The sequence below is a fragment of the Papio anubis genome, chromosome 18 (assembly GCF_008728515.1).
Source record: "Papio anubis isolate 15944 chromosome 18, Panubis1.0, whole genome shotgun sequence".
NCBI classification, from domain to species: Eukaryota; Metazoa; Chordata; class Mammalia; order Primates; family Cercopithecidae; genus Papio; species Papio anubis.
Window position 1 is genome coordinate 59,305,894 of NC_044993.1, and position 17,284 is coordinate 59,323,177.

Genomic DNA, 17,284 nt, shown 5'->3' on the forward strand with positions numbered 1-17,284 from the left:
AAACCCTGTCTCTACTGAAAATACAAACATTCGCCAGGCGCGGTGGCTCATGCCTATAATCCCAGCACTTTGGGAGGCCAAGGCGGGAGGATCACCTGACGGAAGGAGTTTGAGACTAGCCTCACCAACATAGGGAAACCCCATCTCTACTAAAAATACAAAATTAGTTGGGCGTGTGGCAGGTGCCTGTAATCCCAGCTACTAGGGAAGCTGAGGCAGGAGAATCGCTTGAACCCGGGAGGGAGAGGTTGTGGTGAGTCAAGATTATGCCATTGCACTCAAGCCTGGAAAACAAGAGCGAAACTCCATCTCAAAAAACAAACCAAAAAAACCCAATAAATTAGCTAGGCCTAGTAGCAGGCGCCTGTAATCCCAGCTACTCTGGAGGCTGAGGAAGGAGAATCGCTTGAACCTAGGACGTGGAGGTTGCAGTGAGCCAAGGTCACACCACTGCACTCCATCCTGGGTGACAGAGTGAGACTTTGTCTCAAAGAACATAACCAATGAATATATATTTCATATATATATGAAACAACGTATATATGTATCTTATGTTATTAAAATCAGTTTATAAGAAGGGAAAAAAGCAAAATTCAGTAATAAGAGAAAGACCACCTTAAATTGTAGGGATCTTTCTAAATTTTCAGTTATACACAAAGAACCCTCCTTTAATTTCAGATTAAATTTAACCTTCAGCTAAAGCAAGACTGACAGGTAAGAGCAAAGTGTAAACACATCTTTTGTGAAAAAGATAAGATTGGGTTCATGGAACTTTCCTTTTTTTTTTTTTTTGAAACGGAGTCTCGCTCTGTCGCCTAGGCTGGAGTGCAGTGGTGCGATCTCGGCTCACTGCAAGCTCTGCCTCCTGGGTTCACGCCATTCTCCTGCCTCAGCCTCCCGAGTAGCTGGGACTACAGGCACCTGCCACCACGCCCGGCTAATTTTTTGTATTTTTAGTAGAGACGGGGTTTCACCGTGTTAGCCGGGATGGTCTTGATCTGCTGACCTCGTGATCCGCCCATCTTGGCCTCCCAAAGTGCTGGGATTACAGGCGTGAGCCACCGCGCCCGGCCTGCAACCTTTCAAACACTGCTATTCTCATTAAGAGAAAGCCCACTGGCCGGACGTGGTGGCTCACACGTGTAATCCCAGCACTTTGGGAGGCTGAAGTGGGAGGAACACTTGAGGTCAGGAGTTTGAGACCAGCCTGGGCAACATAGCGAGACCCCATCTCTGTTTAAAAAAAAAAAAAAAAGCAAGAGAGAAACCACATTTCATGGGCTATCTGTGCTACCAATACAGGCTGAGCATTACCTGAGGAGAATATTGACTTTTGGGAAACCTTCCCATTTTTCTCTGCATTCTGGACATTCTGTTTTCTTTGAAGATGCCCACCACAAAGCAAGGCAGTGACGGCAGAAGCTGTGCCCACAGTTCAAGGTGGTGGGGTTAACCAGGATGTCGTAGCAGCAGTGGCAAGAAAATTCACTAACAGAAATCTGAGGGCCGGTGCTTTTGAGAGGTTCATCTTTCTCAAGGTCCATTGTGTTCAGATAGTTTTTCTGAGGTTCCTCCATCTCTTAGCAAATTCTAGGTTCCAGAGACATAAAAAATTTCAGACGTAGAAAACTGCTGCAAAACATCATTAATCTAGAAAAAAAAAAAAGATAGTGACAAAAATAAAGCAAATAGTAGTTGTTTGAAGAGTAGTTAATATAAAAGTATTGCCATTCTAGCCAGGGGCGGTGGCTCATGCCTGTAATCCCAGCACTTTGGGAGGCCGAGGCGGGCGGATCACGAGGTAAGGAGTTCGAGACCATCCTGGCTGACATGGTGAAACCCTGTCTCTACTAAAAATACAAACAATTAGCTGGGCGTGGTGGTGGGCGCCTGTAGTCCCAGCTACTTGGGAGGTTGAGGCAGGAGAATGGCATGAACCTGGGAGGCAGAGTTTGCAGTGAGCCTAGATCGCGTCACTGCCCTTCAGCCTGGGCGACAGAGCAATACTCTGTCTCAAAAAAAAAAAAAAAAAAAAAAAGTATTGCCATTCTACTGAAGCCCTAATTTTTTTTTTTTTTTTTTTGAGACAGAGTCTTGCTCTCTGGCCCAGGACGGAGTGCAGTGGCATCATCTCGGCTCACTGCAACCTCCACCTCCTGAGTTCAAGCAATTCTCCTGCCTCAGCCTCCCCAGTAGCTGGGACTACAGGTGCAAGTCACCACATCTGGCTAATTTTTTGTATTTTTTAGTAAAGATTGGGTTTCACCGTGTTAGCCAGGATGGTCTTGATCTCCTGACCTCGTGATCCGCCTGCCTTGGCCTCCCAAAGTGCTAAGATTACAGGCATGAGCCACTGCGCCCGGCCTAATTTTTTTTTAAGGGGTGGGGGGCAGGGAGGCTTTCTGATAAAGACCAGAAAACCTTCTAGACGAATTGTAAAGGAGTTGTAATACTAAAGCTCTAACTTTTATTAATTAATTAATTCATTCTCAACAAGGCTGAAGTCCAGTGGCACAATCACAGCTCACTGCAGCCTCGACTTCCCAGGCCCAGGTGATCCTTCCACCTCACCCTCCTGAGTAGCTGGGACTACAGATGTGCAGCACTACCCCAGGTAATTTTTTGTATTTTTAGTAGAGATGCGGTTTCGCCACGTTGCCCAGGCTGGAGATCTAATTTTTAAATGTGACAAATTTGATTTATTGAAATCCACATACCATAAACCACATAATCAGCACTGAATTTCTTTCTGGCCTATTTGTTATACTTTTCAAAAGTAGTAAAGCAAAATGATATGTGTAGTGGAAGGTTCAATACACTTGAAGGATGTGGGCAGACATTTCTGGATCATTCTCCTTCACTAACTTCCTTAGAAAATGAAATCTCCCTGATCTCAGTATTCTCAATTAAATTTCCTTTTTTTTTTTTTTGAGACGAAGTCTCACTCTGTCACCCAGGCTGGAGTGCGGTGATACAATCTTGGCTCGTATCAACCTCTGCCTGCCAGCTTCAAGCAATTCTGCCTTGGCCTCGCAAGTAGCTGGGATTACATGTGTGTGCCATTGGGCCCAGATAACTTTTGTATTTTTAGTAGAGATGGGTTTTTGCCATGTTGGCCAGGCTGGTCTTGAACTTCTGACCTTAGGTGATCCACCCTCTTCAGCCTCCCAAAGTGCTGGGATTACAGGTGTGAGCCATCACATCTGGCTTTAATTTTTGTATTTTTAGTAGAGGCAGGTTTTCACCATATTGGCTAGGCTGGTCTCGAACTCCTGACCTCGAGTGATCTGCCGGTCTTGGCCTATCAAAGTGCTGGGATTACAGGTGTGAGCTACTATGCCTGGTCTCAATTAAATTCCCAAAGACCTTTCCAGGTCTACGATTTTAAATAAACCAGCTTCTTGGCCTGGTAAAATGTCTGGGGTTGGTAACAACAGATATGTTTCCTGTAAATAACACTTTTTGTGCACACAAATGTGCCTTCTCATTAGGCAATCATTATTTTATAAATATTTGATTTCAGAGGCTCTAATGGGAGCAATTCTAAGAAGTGAGTGAAGCCTTGTTTTCCAGCTGTGCCAGGCCAAATCTGCCAAGGCTCAATATACCCTTTCCCCCCCAGATCAACACCAAAACGCATCTCGTGCACTCTGGATCCAGCCAGCTTGGTGCCACAGAAATGCTAACATTACTAATATGCAAATGACAAAGGACCATTCTCTTCTTGTTTTAATCTGGGTTTTAGAAGATATTTAAAAAAATTTTTTTAATTGGGAAGTAGTATGACACAGAAGATCTTGGAGTTAGACTCTTAACTCCCCCAACTCACTAGCTCTGTGACTCTGCAGAAGTTACTTGAGCTCTCTGATCAAGTTTCCTCAACTGTGAAATGGTAGTCACAGTACACAAACCATCAAGATTTCTTGTGAGGATTAGAGACAGTGAAGGAAAGTGGCTCAGAATTTGTAAGGTGTAAATACAGGCTATAGAAATGATTATTCATACTATTTCTGGTGAGTTTCTCAATCTTGCTATTGTGAAGGAAAAGAATGAAAATTGCTCTCTACCGCCCACACTGGCCACACAGGAAAGGGCTCATGCTTCATGCTTTGGAGGCACAGTGGTTAGGAACACAGGTCCCATGGCTGGGCTGCCTGGGTTCTCACCCCACCTCTGCCATTTACCAACAGTGAGGCTCAGCTTGCTCACCGTATAGATGAGGGACAATGACAGCACTTAACCACACTGGGAGTTTTGCAGCATTAAATAAGATAATTCGAGTTAAGTGCCTAGTACAGAGCCTGGCACATGGTAAGTCTACCATAAATGGTAACATTTCACTTTTTATTTTATTTTTTGAGACAGAGTTTCACTCTTGTTGCCCAGGCTGGAGTGCAATAGCGCAATCTCAGCTCACTGCAACCTCCGCCTCCTGGGGTTCAAGTGATTCTCCTGCCTCAGCCTCCTGAGTAGCTGGGATTACAGGCATGCACCACCACGTCCAGCTAATTTTGTGTTTTTAGTCGAGACAGGGTTTCACCATGTTGGTCAGGTTGGTCTCGAACTCCTGACTTCAGGCAATCTGCCCGCCTTGGCCTCCCAAAGTGCTGGGATTACAGGAGTGAACAACCGAGCCTGGCCCAATTCACTTGATTTTTAAAATACAGTGATCAGAGAATTTTATCACCCTTTATAGGGTACAAAATGTTACATACTACATGAAAACACCATATTTGAAATAAGTAAATCTAGAATTAGAGAACAGAAGATAAAGAGTTAGTAGTAGGTGTATTTAATGGAGGAGGGTCATGAGTGACTTTTTTTTTCCTGCATTTGTCAAGTTTTTTTTTTTTTTTTTTTTGAGACGGAGTATCGCTCTGTCGCCCAGGCTGGAGCGCAGTGGCCGGATCTCAGCTCACTGCAAGCTCTGCCTCCCGGGTTTACGCCATTTTCCTGCCTCAGCCTCCCGAGTAGATGCGACTACAGGCGCTCGCCACCTCGCCCGGCTGGTTTTTTGTATTTTTTAGTAGAGACGGGGTTTCACCGTGTTCGCCAGGATGGTCTCGATCTTCTGACCTCGTGATCCACCCTTCTCTGCCTCCCAAAGTGCTGGGATTACAGGCTTGAGCCACCGCGCCCGGCCTTGTCAAGTTGTTTTTTAATGGAAACGTATGATTTGTATAATAATTGTAAAAAACATAATACAGTTGTAAAAAGATATATTGTATTACTTGTGGCCAAACATAGCGGGAGAGCTTCAACTCAGGGAATAAACACAGCTACATTTTATGCCCCATGTTAAGAGTGGAATGGAGGTTACTCATCCAAGCAATAAAAAGATAATTAGGTCAAGATAAGATAAACATAAATTTTAAAAATATAACTAATAAATTTATTCACAGTAAAAGATGATCGATCGTAAAGATGGGAGCAATCGGCCGGGTGCGGCGGCTCATGCCTGTAATCCCAGCACTTTGGGAGGCTGAGGCAGGCAGATCACCTGAGGTCAGGAGTTTGAGACCAGCCTGGCAAACATGGTGAAACCCTCTGTCTCTACTAAAAATATAAAACGTAGCGGAGTGTGCTGGCAGGTGCCTGTAGTCCCAGCTACTTGGGAAACTGATGCAGGAGAATTGCTTGATCCCGGGAGGGGGCAGTTGGAGTGAGCAGAGATCTCATCACTGCACTCCAGCCTGGGTGACAGAGTGAAACTTCAGCTCGAGAGAAAAAAAAAAAAAAAAAAAAAAAAAAAGGATGGGAGCAATCTTCCACATAACCCCTTCAAAAACTGTTCTTTTAGACTGGGCACAGTGGCTCATGCCTGTAATCTCAGTATATTGGTAGGCTGAGTGGGAGGATCACTTGAGGCCAGAAGTTTGAGAGCAGCTTGGGCAACACGGTGAGACCTTGTCTTTAAAATAAAATTTTTAAAAAAGTTAGCCGGCTGTGGTGGTGCACGTCTGTAGTCCCATCTACTTGGGAGCACTGCTTGAGCCCAGAAGTTGGAGGTTACAATGAACTATGATTGAACAACTGAACAGCAGCCTGGCCAACAGACCAAGTCCCCATCTCTAACAAAACAACAAAAAACCATTCTTTTTCTTTTCATTTTTTTTGAGACAGGGTCTTGCTCTGTCATCCAGGGTGGAGTGCGGTGGCATGATCTGGGCTTATTGCAACCTCTGCCTCTCAGGTTCAAGTGACTTTCCCATCTCAGCCTCTCTAGTAGCAAGGATTACAGGTGCCTGCTGCCACGCCCAGCTCATTTTTGTATTTTTAGTAAAGACAGGATTTCACATACAAAAAATTAGCCAGGCGTGGTGGCAGCTGCCTGTAATCCCAGCTAATTAGAAGGCTGGGGTAAGAGAATTGCTTGAACCCGGGAGGCAGAGGTTGCAGTGAGCCGAGATTGCACCACTGCACTACAGCCTGGGTGACAAGAGGAAGACTCCGTTTAAGAAAAAAAAAAAACATAGGGTTTCACCATGCTGGCCAGACTTATCTCGAACTCCTGACCTCAAGCGATCTGCTCGCCTCAGGCTCCCAAAGTGCTGGGATTACAGAAGGGAGACACCACGCTTGGCAAAAAGCTTTTTTTTTTGAGACGGAGTCTCGCTCTATTGCCCAGGCTGGAGTGCAGTGGCGTGATCTCGGCTTACTGCTAGCTCCGCCTCCTAGGTTCACACCATTCTCCTGCCTCAGCCTCCTGAGTAGCTGGGACTACAGGCGCCTGCCACCATGCCCAGCTACTTTTTTGTATTTTTAGTAAAGACAGAGTTTCACTGTGTTAGCTAGGATGGTCTTGATCTCCTAACGTCGTGATCTGCCCGTCTTGGCCTCCCAAAGTGCTGCAATTACAGGCATGAAAAAACTGTTTTTTTTTTTTTTGTTTTTTTTTTTTTTGGGAAGAGAAAGAGTGTAAACAAATGTTCTCAACAAATTCCAGATTATTTCTGATAACCAATCATTTTTGCTCATTATTATGTTTAAGAACATTTTAAAAACTTCTAAGTGCTTTCTTTTGGACAGCCTCTTCACATTGTTACAGAAGTGGGAGATCTTATATACGTTTTTCGAAAAAAAGTAGGATTTTCTTAAAGTAGTTCCTTTATTCTACTAATGCTGATGAAACAATGACCATGTGGAGAGCATTAACCTAGGAGAGGACAATCAAACCATTAATATCCATTAAGCATCTCCTATGAGCTGGTGGAATAGGTGTCCAAGGAAAGAACAGAGACAGCCGGGTATGGTGGCTTAATCCTAGTACTTTGGGAGGCCGTGGCAGGCGGATTGCCTGGGTTCAGGAGTTGGAGACCAGCCTGGGCAACATGGCAAAACCCTGCCTCTGCCAAAAATACAAAAAAAAAAAAAAAAAAAAAAAAAAAAAAAAAAAATTAGCCAGGCATGGTGGCATGTGCCTATGGGCCAAGTTACTGTGGACGGTGAGGTGGGAGGATTGCTTGAGTCTGGAAGACGGAGGTTTCAGTGCGCTGCGATCCTGTCACTGCACTCCAGCCTGGGTGATGGAGTGAGACCCCAACTCCAAAACAAAAACAAACAAAAGAAAGACAAACAGAGACTTCTGAGTGAGGACTGTGAGAGGGTGAGGGCTGGCTTGGGCACTGTCCTGGTGTTTGCACTGAGCAAGGAGAGACAGCTGGAGACGCACGGCTGACACGGGGTCTTGCATGCCAGGTTGATCAGAGGCAGTCAAAAGGGAGACAGGAGCACAGAAAGGTTTCAGAGGCAGTAAGATCAGCAAAGCTGGGCTTGGTGATGCTAAATCTCATCACGAATGAGTGATAGGCTGGAAGCAGGGAGAACAATTAGAAATAAGTTAGAAATCAGGCTGGACACGGTGGCTCACACCTGTAATCTCAGCACTTTGGGAGGCTGAGGCAGGCAGATCACGAGGTCAGGAGTTTGAGACCAGTCTGGCCAGCATGGTGAAACCCTGCCTCTACTAAAAATACAAAAATTAGCTGGATGTGGTGGCCCACGCCTGTAATTCCAGCTACTTGGGAGGCTGAGGTAGGAGAATCGCTTGACCCTGGGAGGTGGAGGTTGCAGTGAGCTGAGATCGTGCCACTGCACTCCAGCCTGGGCAACAGAGTGAGACTCTGTCTCAAAACAAAAAACAAATAACTAAACAAACAAACAAAATAAAGCAGGTTTTCTCACTTCTGGAGGTAGGATGGCAGAAGAGAAAATGCAAAGAAGAGGCTAAATCTGAGAGACGTTAAGAAAATAATGTATAGGCTTCAGTGACTAGAGAGAGAATGATCAAAGATGCTGGTTAGGTCCGGGTGTGGTGGCTCACGCCTGTAATACCAGCACTTTAGGAGGCAGAGGCAGCGGAGCATGAGGCCAGAAGTTCGAGACCAGCCTGGTCAACATGGTGAAACCCCATTTCTACTAAAAATAAAAAAATTAGCTGGGCGTGGTGGTGGGCGCTTGTAATCCCAGCTACTCAGGAGGCTGAGGCAGGAGAATTATTGGAACCTGGGAGGCAGATGTTGCAGTGAGCTGAGATCGCGCCACTGCACTCCAGCCTGGGCAACAATGCAAGATGACGTCTCAACAAAAAACAGACAAACAAACAAAAAAAGAGATGCTGGTTAGATTTCAGAACAAGGGAAGAAAAACTCTACTACTGAGAGAAACTGCATCCCCGAAAACAAATCTTAGTGCCAATCTCAGAAAGAATGTAAGTTGAATTTCAGAAATGCTATGTTTGAGGTAATAAGACGTCCAGGTGGAAACGTCTAGTGAGAAGCTGGAGACACAAAACTGTCATTGGGAATAAGAACAAGGCTAAAGGTATGAATTTCAGAGTCATCTGCAGAGAAATTACAAATAACATATATAGAAATTAATCTCTCTTGGCAGGGTGCGGTGGCTCATGTCTGTAATCCCAGCACTTTGGGAAGCAGAGGTGGGTAGATCACCTGAGGTCAGGAGTTCCAGACCAGCCTGGCCAACATGGCAAAACCCTATCTCTACTAAAAATACAAAAATTAGCCAGGCGTGGTGGTGTGTGCCTGTAATCCCAGCTACTCAGGAGGCTGTGGCAGCAGAATGGCTTGAACCCGGGTGGCAGAGGTTGCCGTGAGCCGAGATCGTGCCATTGCACTCCAGCCTGGGTGATAGAGTGAGATTCTGTCTCAAAAAAAAAAAAAAAAGAAAAAGAAATTAATCTCTCACAAATTAGCCTTTTTTGGGGGGCTACGGGAGAGGGTCTCACTTGTTTTGCCCAGGCCAGAGTGCAGTGTGCAGTGGGGGTGATCATAGCTCACTGCAGCCTTGACTTCCCAGGCTCAGGTGATCCTCTTACCTCAGCTTTCCCAGTAGCTGGGACTAGAGGTACACACCACTACACCTGGCTACTTTTTTATAGAGGTGGAATTTCGCCATGTTGCCCAGGCTGGTCTTGAACTCGGCACAAGTGATTCTCCTGCCTCAGCCTCCAAAAGTGCTAGGACTACAAGCTTGAACCACTGCACCCAACCAAATTAGCTTTCTAAGAACTAGAATAGGCCGGGCACGGTGGCTCACGTCTGTAATTCCAACACTTTGGAAGGCCAAGGCAGGCAGATTGCCTGAGGTCAAGAATTCAGGACCAGCCTGGCCAACACGGCGAAACCTCATTTCTAAAACAATACAAAAAACATTAATCAGGCATGGTGGTGCACACCTATAGTCCTAGCTACTCGGGAGGCTGAGGCAGGAGAATTGCTTGAACCCAGGAGGCAGGGGTTGTGGTGAGCTGAGATCACGCCATTGCTCTACAACCTGGGCAAAAAGAGAGAAACTTCATCTCCATTTAAAAAAAAAGAGAGAACTAGAATATATCAGCAGTTGCCTACTGAATCTGCAAATTCATTTCTCATGAGAGAAAACAAATCACATATAACATTAAAGGTGTATTTTATAAGTCACATCTTGCAAAACTGAGGTCACCATTAGCTCTGTTTTGTAATTCCCTTTAACAAATTAGAAACTGCATGGACTTTGATTACTTCTTAAGAGTTTTGCCAGTTTCATTTCTCCCTAAATTCAAAAAGCAAAAGCTAACAGAGAGTCTACATCCACAAACAAAATCAAAGGATATTTTCTGTTATAATACTTGCTCGTATATATTTTGGTTACTTACACAAATTTTACAAAGCAGTACTTTTAAAGGAGGGAAGTGCCTCTTTTTTTTTTTTTTTGAGGCGGAGTCTGTCTATCACCAGGCTGGAGTGCAGTGGCTGATCTCTCGGCTCACTGCAAGCTCTGCTACCTCCCAGGTTCCATGCATTCTCCTATTCTCCTGCCTCAGCCTCCCAGGTAGCTGGGACTACTGAAGAGCCGCCACCATAGCCTGGCTAATTCTTTTGTATTTTTAGTAAGAGATGGCGTTTCACCATGTGTAGCCAGGATGGTCTCGATCTCCTGACCTCGTGATCCGCCCGCCTCGGCCTCCCAAAGTGCTGGGATTACAGGCATGGGCCACTGCGCCGGTGGAACTGCCTTTTAAGTGATAAAATCTAGTTCCAACACCAAAGTTAGAAGCTGTGGTGTTCTGACTTGGGTAAACACACCCTCCTGCACTGGCTATAATGAAAGGCCTCTTTGAGAAGGCCTCCAGCTCCTAAGGATGTTTACAGTTGTTCTCTGGACACGTGGCTAGCTCTCAGCAGCAGGCTGCAGGCGTTAGAAGCAGCTCTCAGCTACTCTTCTCTTCACTATTTTCTCCATCTCAAAGGCTCCAAAGACAAGGAGGTAGGGGCAGATGTGGACAGGATTGCAGGGAGGAGAATCATTCTATTTCTACCCCTGGTGCTCCATTCATATGGATACACTTGTGTTTAGGAAATTATAACTTTTAATTACCCAGTTTAGTTGATCTTAGCCAAAGGCTGAGAAGCAATAATTACGTAGTTCAAAAAAGAATGGGAAGAATGACTGGGTTTGGGAAAATCTACAAAACAGCAAACAAACAAGTTTAAAACCATAGACCGAACACCATAGAACTGAAGAGTACAGCAAAACCTCAGGAATTTCCATAGGCACTGTGTCATTCTGAAGAGCTGAGGTTTCTAAATAAAAAGCTGGGTCTTCAACTGGAGTCTGGAGAGATGCCGCGGGAGGTCTGAATTCCACGTCAGGCCTGTGTTTGTGTGTGGTATGAGCACGTTTCTGGAAGGCAGTCTATAGGATTTATTAGGCTCTCAGAAGGGGCCAACTCCCAGAGGAGGTTAAGAGCTACTGTTGATCTATCGGGATAAGAGGGTCTTAATGTGAGACACACTTCTGCCTCTTGCAGTGGTTATAAGGAAGCAGGTAAGCCTCACCATGGTGATGCACCATTATTATCATGATCATCCATCTTCTGTGTCCTGGAACAGTCTCACCACCAGCAGCCACAGCACTACTGGGACAACATCTGGCCTGCAGGGAGGCTTTCCTTCACCAGGTGTTTTTTCTCCCTTTTCTTTTTAAGTTAAATGTGGTGCTAGCATTTACAAAAAAAAAAAAAAATCTGATGACATAAAAATCTAGATTTCTGGCTTCTCTTGAAAAAAAAAAAAAAAAAAAAAAAAAAAAAAAAAAAAAACAACCTAGAGATCTGGCAATGCTGGAATCGCATCATGCATGACAAGATCAGCTAGAGCCAATGAACTCAGCAGCCGTGCCAGCGTCAGCTTGCTACATTCCTCTCCCACCTGTCCTTTTCAGTTCTGTTACCTGCCTGACCCCCGAGCTTTCATCCCCTGTCCCATAATGTGATGCCTTCTTCCAAGTATACTAATGGGTGTATGGCTGTTTCTAGGCAGCTTGGCTTTAGGAGTTCTGTCAGCTTAGAGCTTTCCTCTCTCTCTCTTCTTCTTCTTTTTTTTTTTTTGGAACTAGGTCTCACTCTGTTGCCCAGGCTGGAGTGCAGTGGTGAGATCATGGCTCACAGTAGCCTCGACATCCCCAGGCTCAGGGGATCCTCCTGCCTCAGCCTCTTATGTAGCCTGGACTACAGGTATGTGCCACCACACCTGGCTAATTTTTTGCAGAGATGGGATTTTGCCATGTTGCCCAGGCTGATCTCGAACTCCTAAACTCAAGCAATCTACCTACCTCGACCTCCCAAAATGCTGGCGTTACAGGTGTGAGGCACTGTGCCTGACCAGAGCTTTCCTCTCTCTTGATTTCATATCAGGTCGTTACTTGTCATTGTTGGCACAACTGACAGGAAACCAACATCATAATCTCTGAGGATTTGCACAATTCCAAGATAAATAATCAACATGACCTTCTCTTTGTTTTCCCGAAGACATGCCTAACTGACAAAGTATAATTATCTTTAAATCCCTAAAAGAGGCCGGGCGCGGTGGCTCAAGCCTGTAATCCCAGCACTTTGGGAGGCCGAGACGGGCGGATCACGAGGTCAGGAGATCGAGACCATCCTGGCTAACAAGGTGAAACCCCGTCTCTACTAAAAAATACAAAAAACTAGCCGGGCGAAGCGGCGGGCGCCTGTGGTCCCAGCTACTCGGGAGGCTGAGGCAGGAGAATGGCGTGAACCCGGGAGGCGGAGCTTGCAGTGAGCTGAGATCCGGCCACCGCACTCCAGCCTGGGCGACAGAGCCAGACTCAGTCTCAAAAAAAAAAAAAAAATAAAAAAATAAATCCCTAAAAGAAAAGGAAAGGCTGGGAACACATACAATCTCCCAATGATACATGTAACTGAAGAACTTGTTTCTGGCCCGGCGTGGTGGCTCACACCTGTAATCCTAGCACTTTGGGAGGCTCTGTCTCCAAAATGGAGGCAGGCGGATCACCTGAGGTTAGGAATTCGAGACAAGCCTGGTCAATGTGGTGAAACCCTGTCTCTACTAAAAATACAAAAATTAGCCGGGCATGGCGGTGCACGACTGTAATCCCAGCTACTCAGGAGGCTGAGGCAGGAGAATGATTTGCACCCGGGATGTGGAGGTTGCAGTGAGACAAGACTGCACCACTGCACCCAGCCTGGGTTGCAGAGCGAGACCCTGTCTAAAATAACTTATTTCTTAGTTCTGGGATGCTGGGATGAACGTGGCTATTCTTCCCTGGACTTCAGGAGGCTGAGGCGGGTGGATTGCTTCAGTCCAGGAGTTGGAGACCAGACTGCCAGTCCGGGCAATGCGGTGAAACCTGGTCTTTACAACGGAACGGTTTTTCTGACTTGGTGAATGATCATCTATAGATCTATCCAGAGGGCTATTCTCCAGGAGGCAGTGGCACCCTGTTTGCTTCTTTAGTTGCCCAATTAACACTTAGGAAAGTCAATTAATACAATCATTCTTACTGAGTTTATTAAAGAGGAATGCATTAATTCTGAGTTTAAGAACCTTTTTTTTTTTTTTCTTTTTTGAGACGTGTCTTGCTCTGTCGCCCAAGCTAGAGTGCAGCGGTGCAATCTCGGCTCACTGCAACCTCCACCTCCTGGATTCAAGCAATTCTCATGCCTCAGCCTCCTGAGTAGCTGGGATTACAGGCCCTCCCCACCATGCCTGGCTAATTTTTGTATTTTTAATAGAGATGGGGTTTTGCCACGTTGGCCAGGCTGGTTGTGAACTCCTGACCTCACGCGATCCACCCATCTTTGCCTCCCAAAGTGTTGGGATTACAGGCTTGAGCAACTGCACCCAGGCTAAGCATTATTATACCCTTACTTATAAAGACCTTGTGGTGTAATGATTGTTAACTCTTTAGAAATTGTAATCTTTATCCAGAATCACAGGGAAAATAAAAAAAAGAAACTAATTTTTAAACCACTTGGTTCAGCAGTATATGATCATGGTTGCCCCCCTTCACTCAACATACATTTATTATGACCATTGTATATGGCTAATATTTTAAGAATAATCCTTTTAAGGGCTAATTTATTAGAAGTCCAGCCTGAAAAATATGATTTCAATCATTTCTTCTTTTTTGGAGACAGGGTCTCACTGTTGCCCAGGTTGGAGTGCAGTGGTGCAATCATGGATCACTTCAGGCTTGAACTTTTGGCCTCCAGTGATCCTCCCACCTCAGCCTCCCAAGTAGCTGGGACCATGGGCGGTGCCACCACGCCCAGCTAATTAAATTTTTTTTGTACAGACGGGGTCTTGTTAAGTTGTCCATGGTCTCAAGTTCCTGGGCTCAAGCAATCCTCTGGTCTTGGCTTCCCAAAGTGCTGGGATTATGGTATGAGCCCAGCTGACCTCAATTGTTTCTTAGCAAGAAGGTTCAGTGTAAGAATAGAAAGATTTTGGCTTCTATGGGCCTCTGGTTAGGCTAAGTTCTCTCATTATATATTAACTGACAATAGATAATAATGACTTCTTTTTTTTCATTTTTTTATTTTTGAGATGGAGTCTTGCTCTGTGGCCCAGGCTGGAGTGCAGGGGCGTAATTTTGGCTCACCGCAACCTCTGCCTCCTGGGTTCAAGCGATTCTCCTGCCTCAGCCTCCTGAGGAGCTGGGATTATAAGCGTGCACCACCACACCTGGCTAGATTTTTCGTAGAGACGGGGTTTCACCATGTTGGCCAGGCTGGTCTCAAACTCCTGACCTCAGGTGAGCTGCCTGCCGTGGCCTCTCTAAGTGCTGGGACTCACAGGTGTGAGCCACTGTACCCCGCGATAATTATTAATATTTACTGAGGCCTTCAGTAAATCTTAAGGGCATAAATAATATTAAGGGCATAACAATCATATGGAATAAATATTACTACCGTATCTATTTTACAGATGAGAAAGTGGAGGCCTAACTAGTAAAGGGCAGAGCCACGGTTTTTTTTTTTTTTTGAGACGGAGTCTCGCTCTGTCGCCCAGGCTGGAGTGCAGTGGCCGGATCTCAGCTCACTGCCAGCTCCGCCTCCAGGGTTTACGCCATTCTCCTGCCTCAGCCTCCCGAGTAGCTGGGACTACAGGCGCCTGCCACCTCGTCCGGCTAGTTTTTTGTATTTTTTAGTAGAGACGGGGTTTCACTGTGTTAGCTAGGATGGTCTCGATCTCCTGACCTCATGATCCGCCCGTCTCGGCCTCCCAAAGTGCTGGGATTACAGGCTTGAGCCACCGCACCCGGCCAAAGTCATGTTTTAAATCATGGTCTGGTTCCCGGTTGGAAACCAGGCGGAAACACCACAAGAAAAAAAAAAAATCATGGTCTGACTTAAAGCCTGTCTTCGTAATACATCATTATCCTGATAAAGTAATCAATAAGTTATTAGTTCAAAGGACTGATTTACACCTTTATCATCTAGGCCGCATCATAGAGATGCTACTGCACAGCTGAGAAAAACAAACTAGCATTTGACCACACTGCATTTTGGCACATGAACTCTAGCTGGTAGCTGTTAGGGTGAGTATGCAGTTCCACACAGAGACATTTACAATAGAAATAGGGGTAGGAATGGGTGGGGGAAACCCCTATTTCTGACACTCCAGGTCCATTCCTGGAGACATCACTATAACTGCCAGCAGAATACTACAGAAATTATTAAATATCTAAAGAGTGCCCACCCATTTATAGTGACTACTACTAAAATTAAAACGTGCTCAAATGTGGCCGGGCGTGGTGGCTCACGCCTGTAATCTCAGCACTTTGGGAGGCCGAGGCGGGTGGATAAAGAGGTCAGGAGTTCAAGACCAACCTGGCCAATATGGTGAAACCCTGTCTCTACTAAGAATATAAAAATTAGCTGAGTGTGGGACTCCATCTTAAAAAAAAAAAAAAAAAGAGAAGCATTTACAGTCACTTATTGTATAAAATGTTGCATTTTCAAACTCCAACTAGATTTCTTTTCTGGACAGGGTCAGAAACCAGTAGAGCAAAGGTGACTAGTTCCTCTAGATGCTAACTTGCTGCCTAGACCTTAAAGCTCTGTGATTTATTGCCTTGGGTGGTGTTGAGTAAGATGAGGGCAGGCTGAGAAGGCTATCCTGGCTCTCACTGTAGCCTGTCCACTTTCATTTCTCGTGGCATATATTTAAGGACCCATCCTGTACTACACTCTGCAGATGTTCAGCAACTAGATAGCTATCAAAAACTATGGGTAGTTACCAAGTTACCCACACCTTAACTATTGGGTTTTGTTTGTTTTCAATCTTTTATTTTATTTTTTTGAGACTGAGTCTCACTCTGTCGCCCAGGCTGGAGTGCAGTGGCATGATCTCGGCTCACTGCAACATTTGCCTCCTGGGTTCACACGATTCTTGTGTCTCAGCCTCCCGAGTAGCTGGAATTACAGGCGCCCGCCACCATGCTGAGCTAATTTTTGTATTTTTAGTAGAGATGGGGTTTCACCATGTATCCCAAACTGATCTTGAACACCTGAGCTCAAGTAATCTGTCCGCCCTGGCCTCCCAAAGTGCAGGGATTACAGGTGTGAGCTACCGCGCCCAGCCTTGGACATTTTTCCTTATCCTCACATTGTTCCCTTCATCTGCAACACAGCTTCACAACATTGCTGGGTCAAAAGTATCCAACTGAAAAGACCCAAATCAACTGTCACTTGAAAGTCTTTAATGACTAACTCCCCAACACCCAAATTAATCTTTCTTGTCTCTGTGCATTAGCATAACTTTTATTTGGGTATGTTTTCTCATCTGCTGGACTATAATTTCCTTAGGCTGGTAGAGTTGAACCAGTATGGTCTTAAGAGTGACACTGATCTGGGTTCCAAATCGGGTCCCAATTTATTCTTCCTAAACTTCCTATTTCCCACTGATCCGTCTGGGATAATGTCAATTTCGAAGGGCTGTTGGGAGGTTTACTTAAAAAATTTTTTTTAAAGAGACAGCGTCGTCTCCCTATGTTGCCTAGGTTGGTCTGGTCTCCTGGGTTCAAGGGATACTCCCACTTCCGCCTCCCAAACTGCTGGGATTACAGGTGTGAGCTGCGGAGCCACGCCCTGTTGTGAGGTTTAGATGACAAACTATAGGTACTCAAAGTTTACTTTGTGGCTGATGGGCATTACCAACAGAATTATCAACATCAGCATTTATTCAGTGATGGCTACCTACTTAGTGCCACTGCCAAACGCTGGAGCCAAAAAGCAAACAAAACTGCCCTGGAGAAATACAATGTTTCCATCAAGTTTATGGATACAGGGAAAAGCAGAGCACATCTGTCAGGATACACCCAGGCTGGATGTTGACAGAACAGCAGCTACAAGAACAAACAAAACAATCCCATCAGCACGTGCAGTCCGTGCCGGCTCGGGGGTGTGCCCTGGGAAGACAGTAAAGCTCTTTCCTATTGGCGATTTGGAGCGTGA

At 45.4% G+C, this 17,284-nt stretch overlaps 1 protein-coding gene and 1 non-coding gene across 7 annotated transcripts in view; both read right to left on the minus strand.

Moving 5' to 3' along the window:
- The window catches only part of BFAR (bifunctional apoptosis regulator), a 40,518-nt gene that overhangs the window by 21,955 nt on the left and 1,279 nt on the right, over window positions 1-17,284 (minus strand). For 5 of the 6 annotated variants that reach the window (XM_003916570.4, XM_009196044.3, XM_021931774.2 and 2 more), the window contains exon 2: window positions 1,315-1,650. In XM_003916570.4, the coding sequence (XP_003916619.1) occupies window positions 1,315-1,577 (263 nt within the window). In that variant the 5' untranslated portion in view covers window positions 1,578-1,650. The remainder of the gene's footprint in view (window positions 1-1,314; window positions 1,651-17,284) is intronic. The other variant, XM_009196046.3, reaches the window with a different exon arrangement.
- Window positions 2,394-2,455, minus strand: LOC116271354. Its single transcript, XR_004179918.1, has one exon. It is a non-coding gene; the product is annotated as a U7 small nuclear RNA (small nuclear RNA).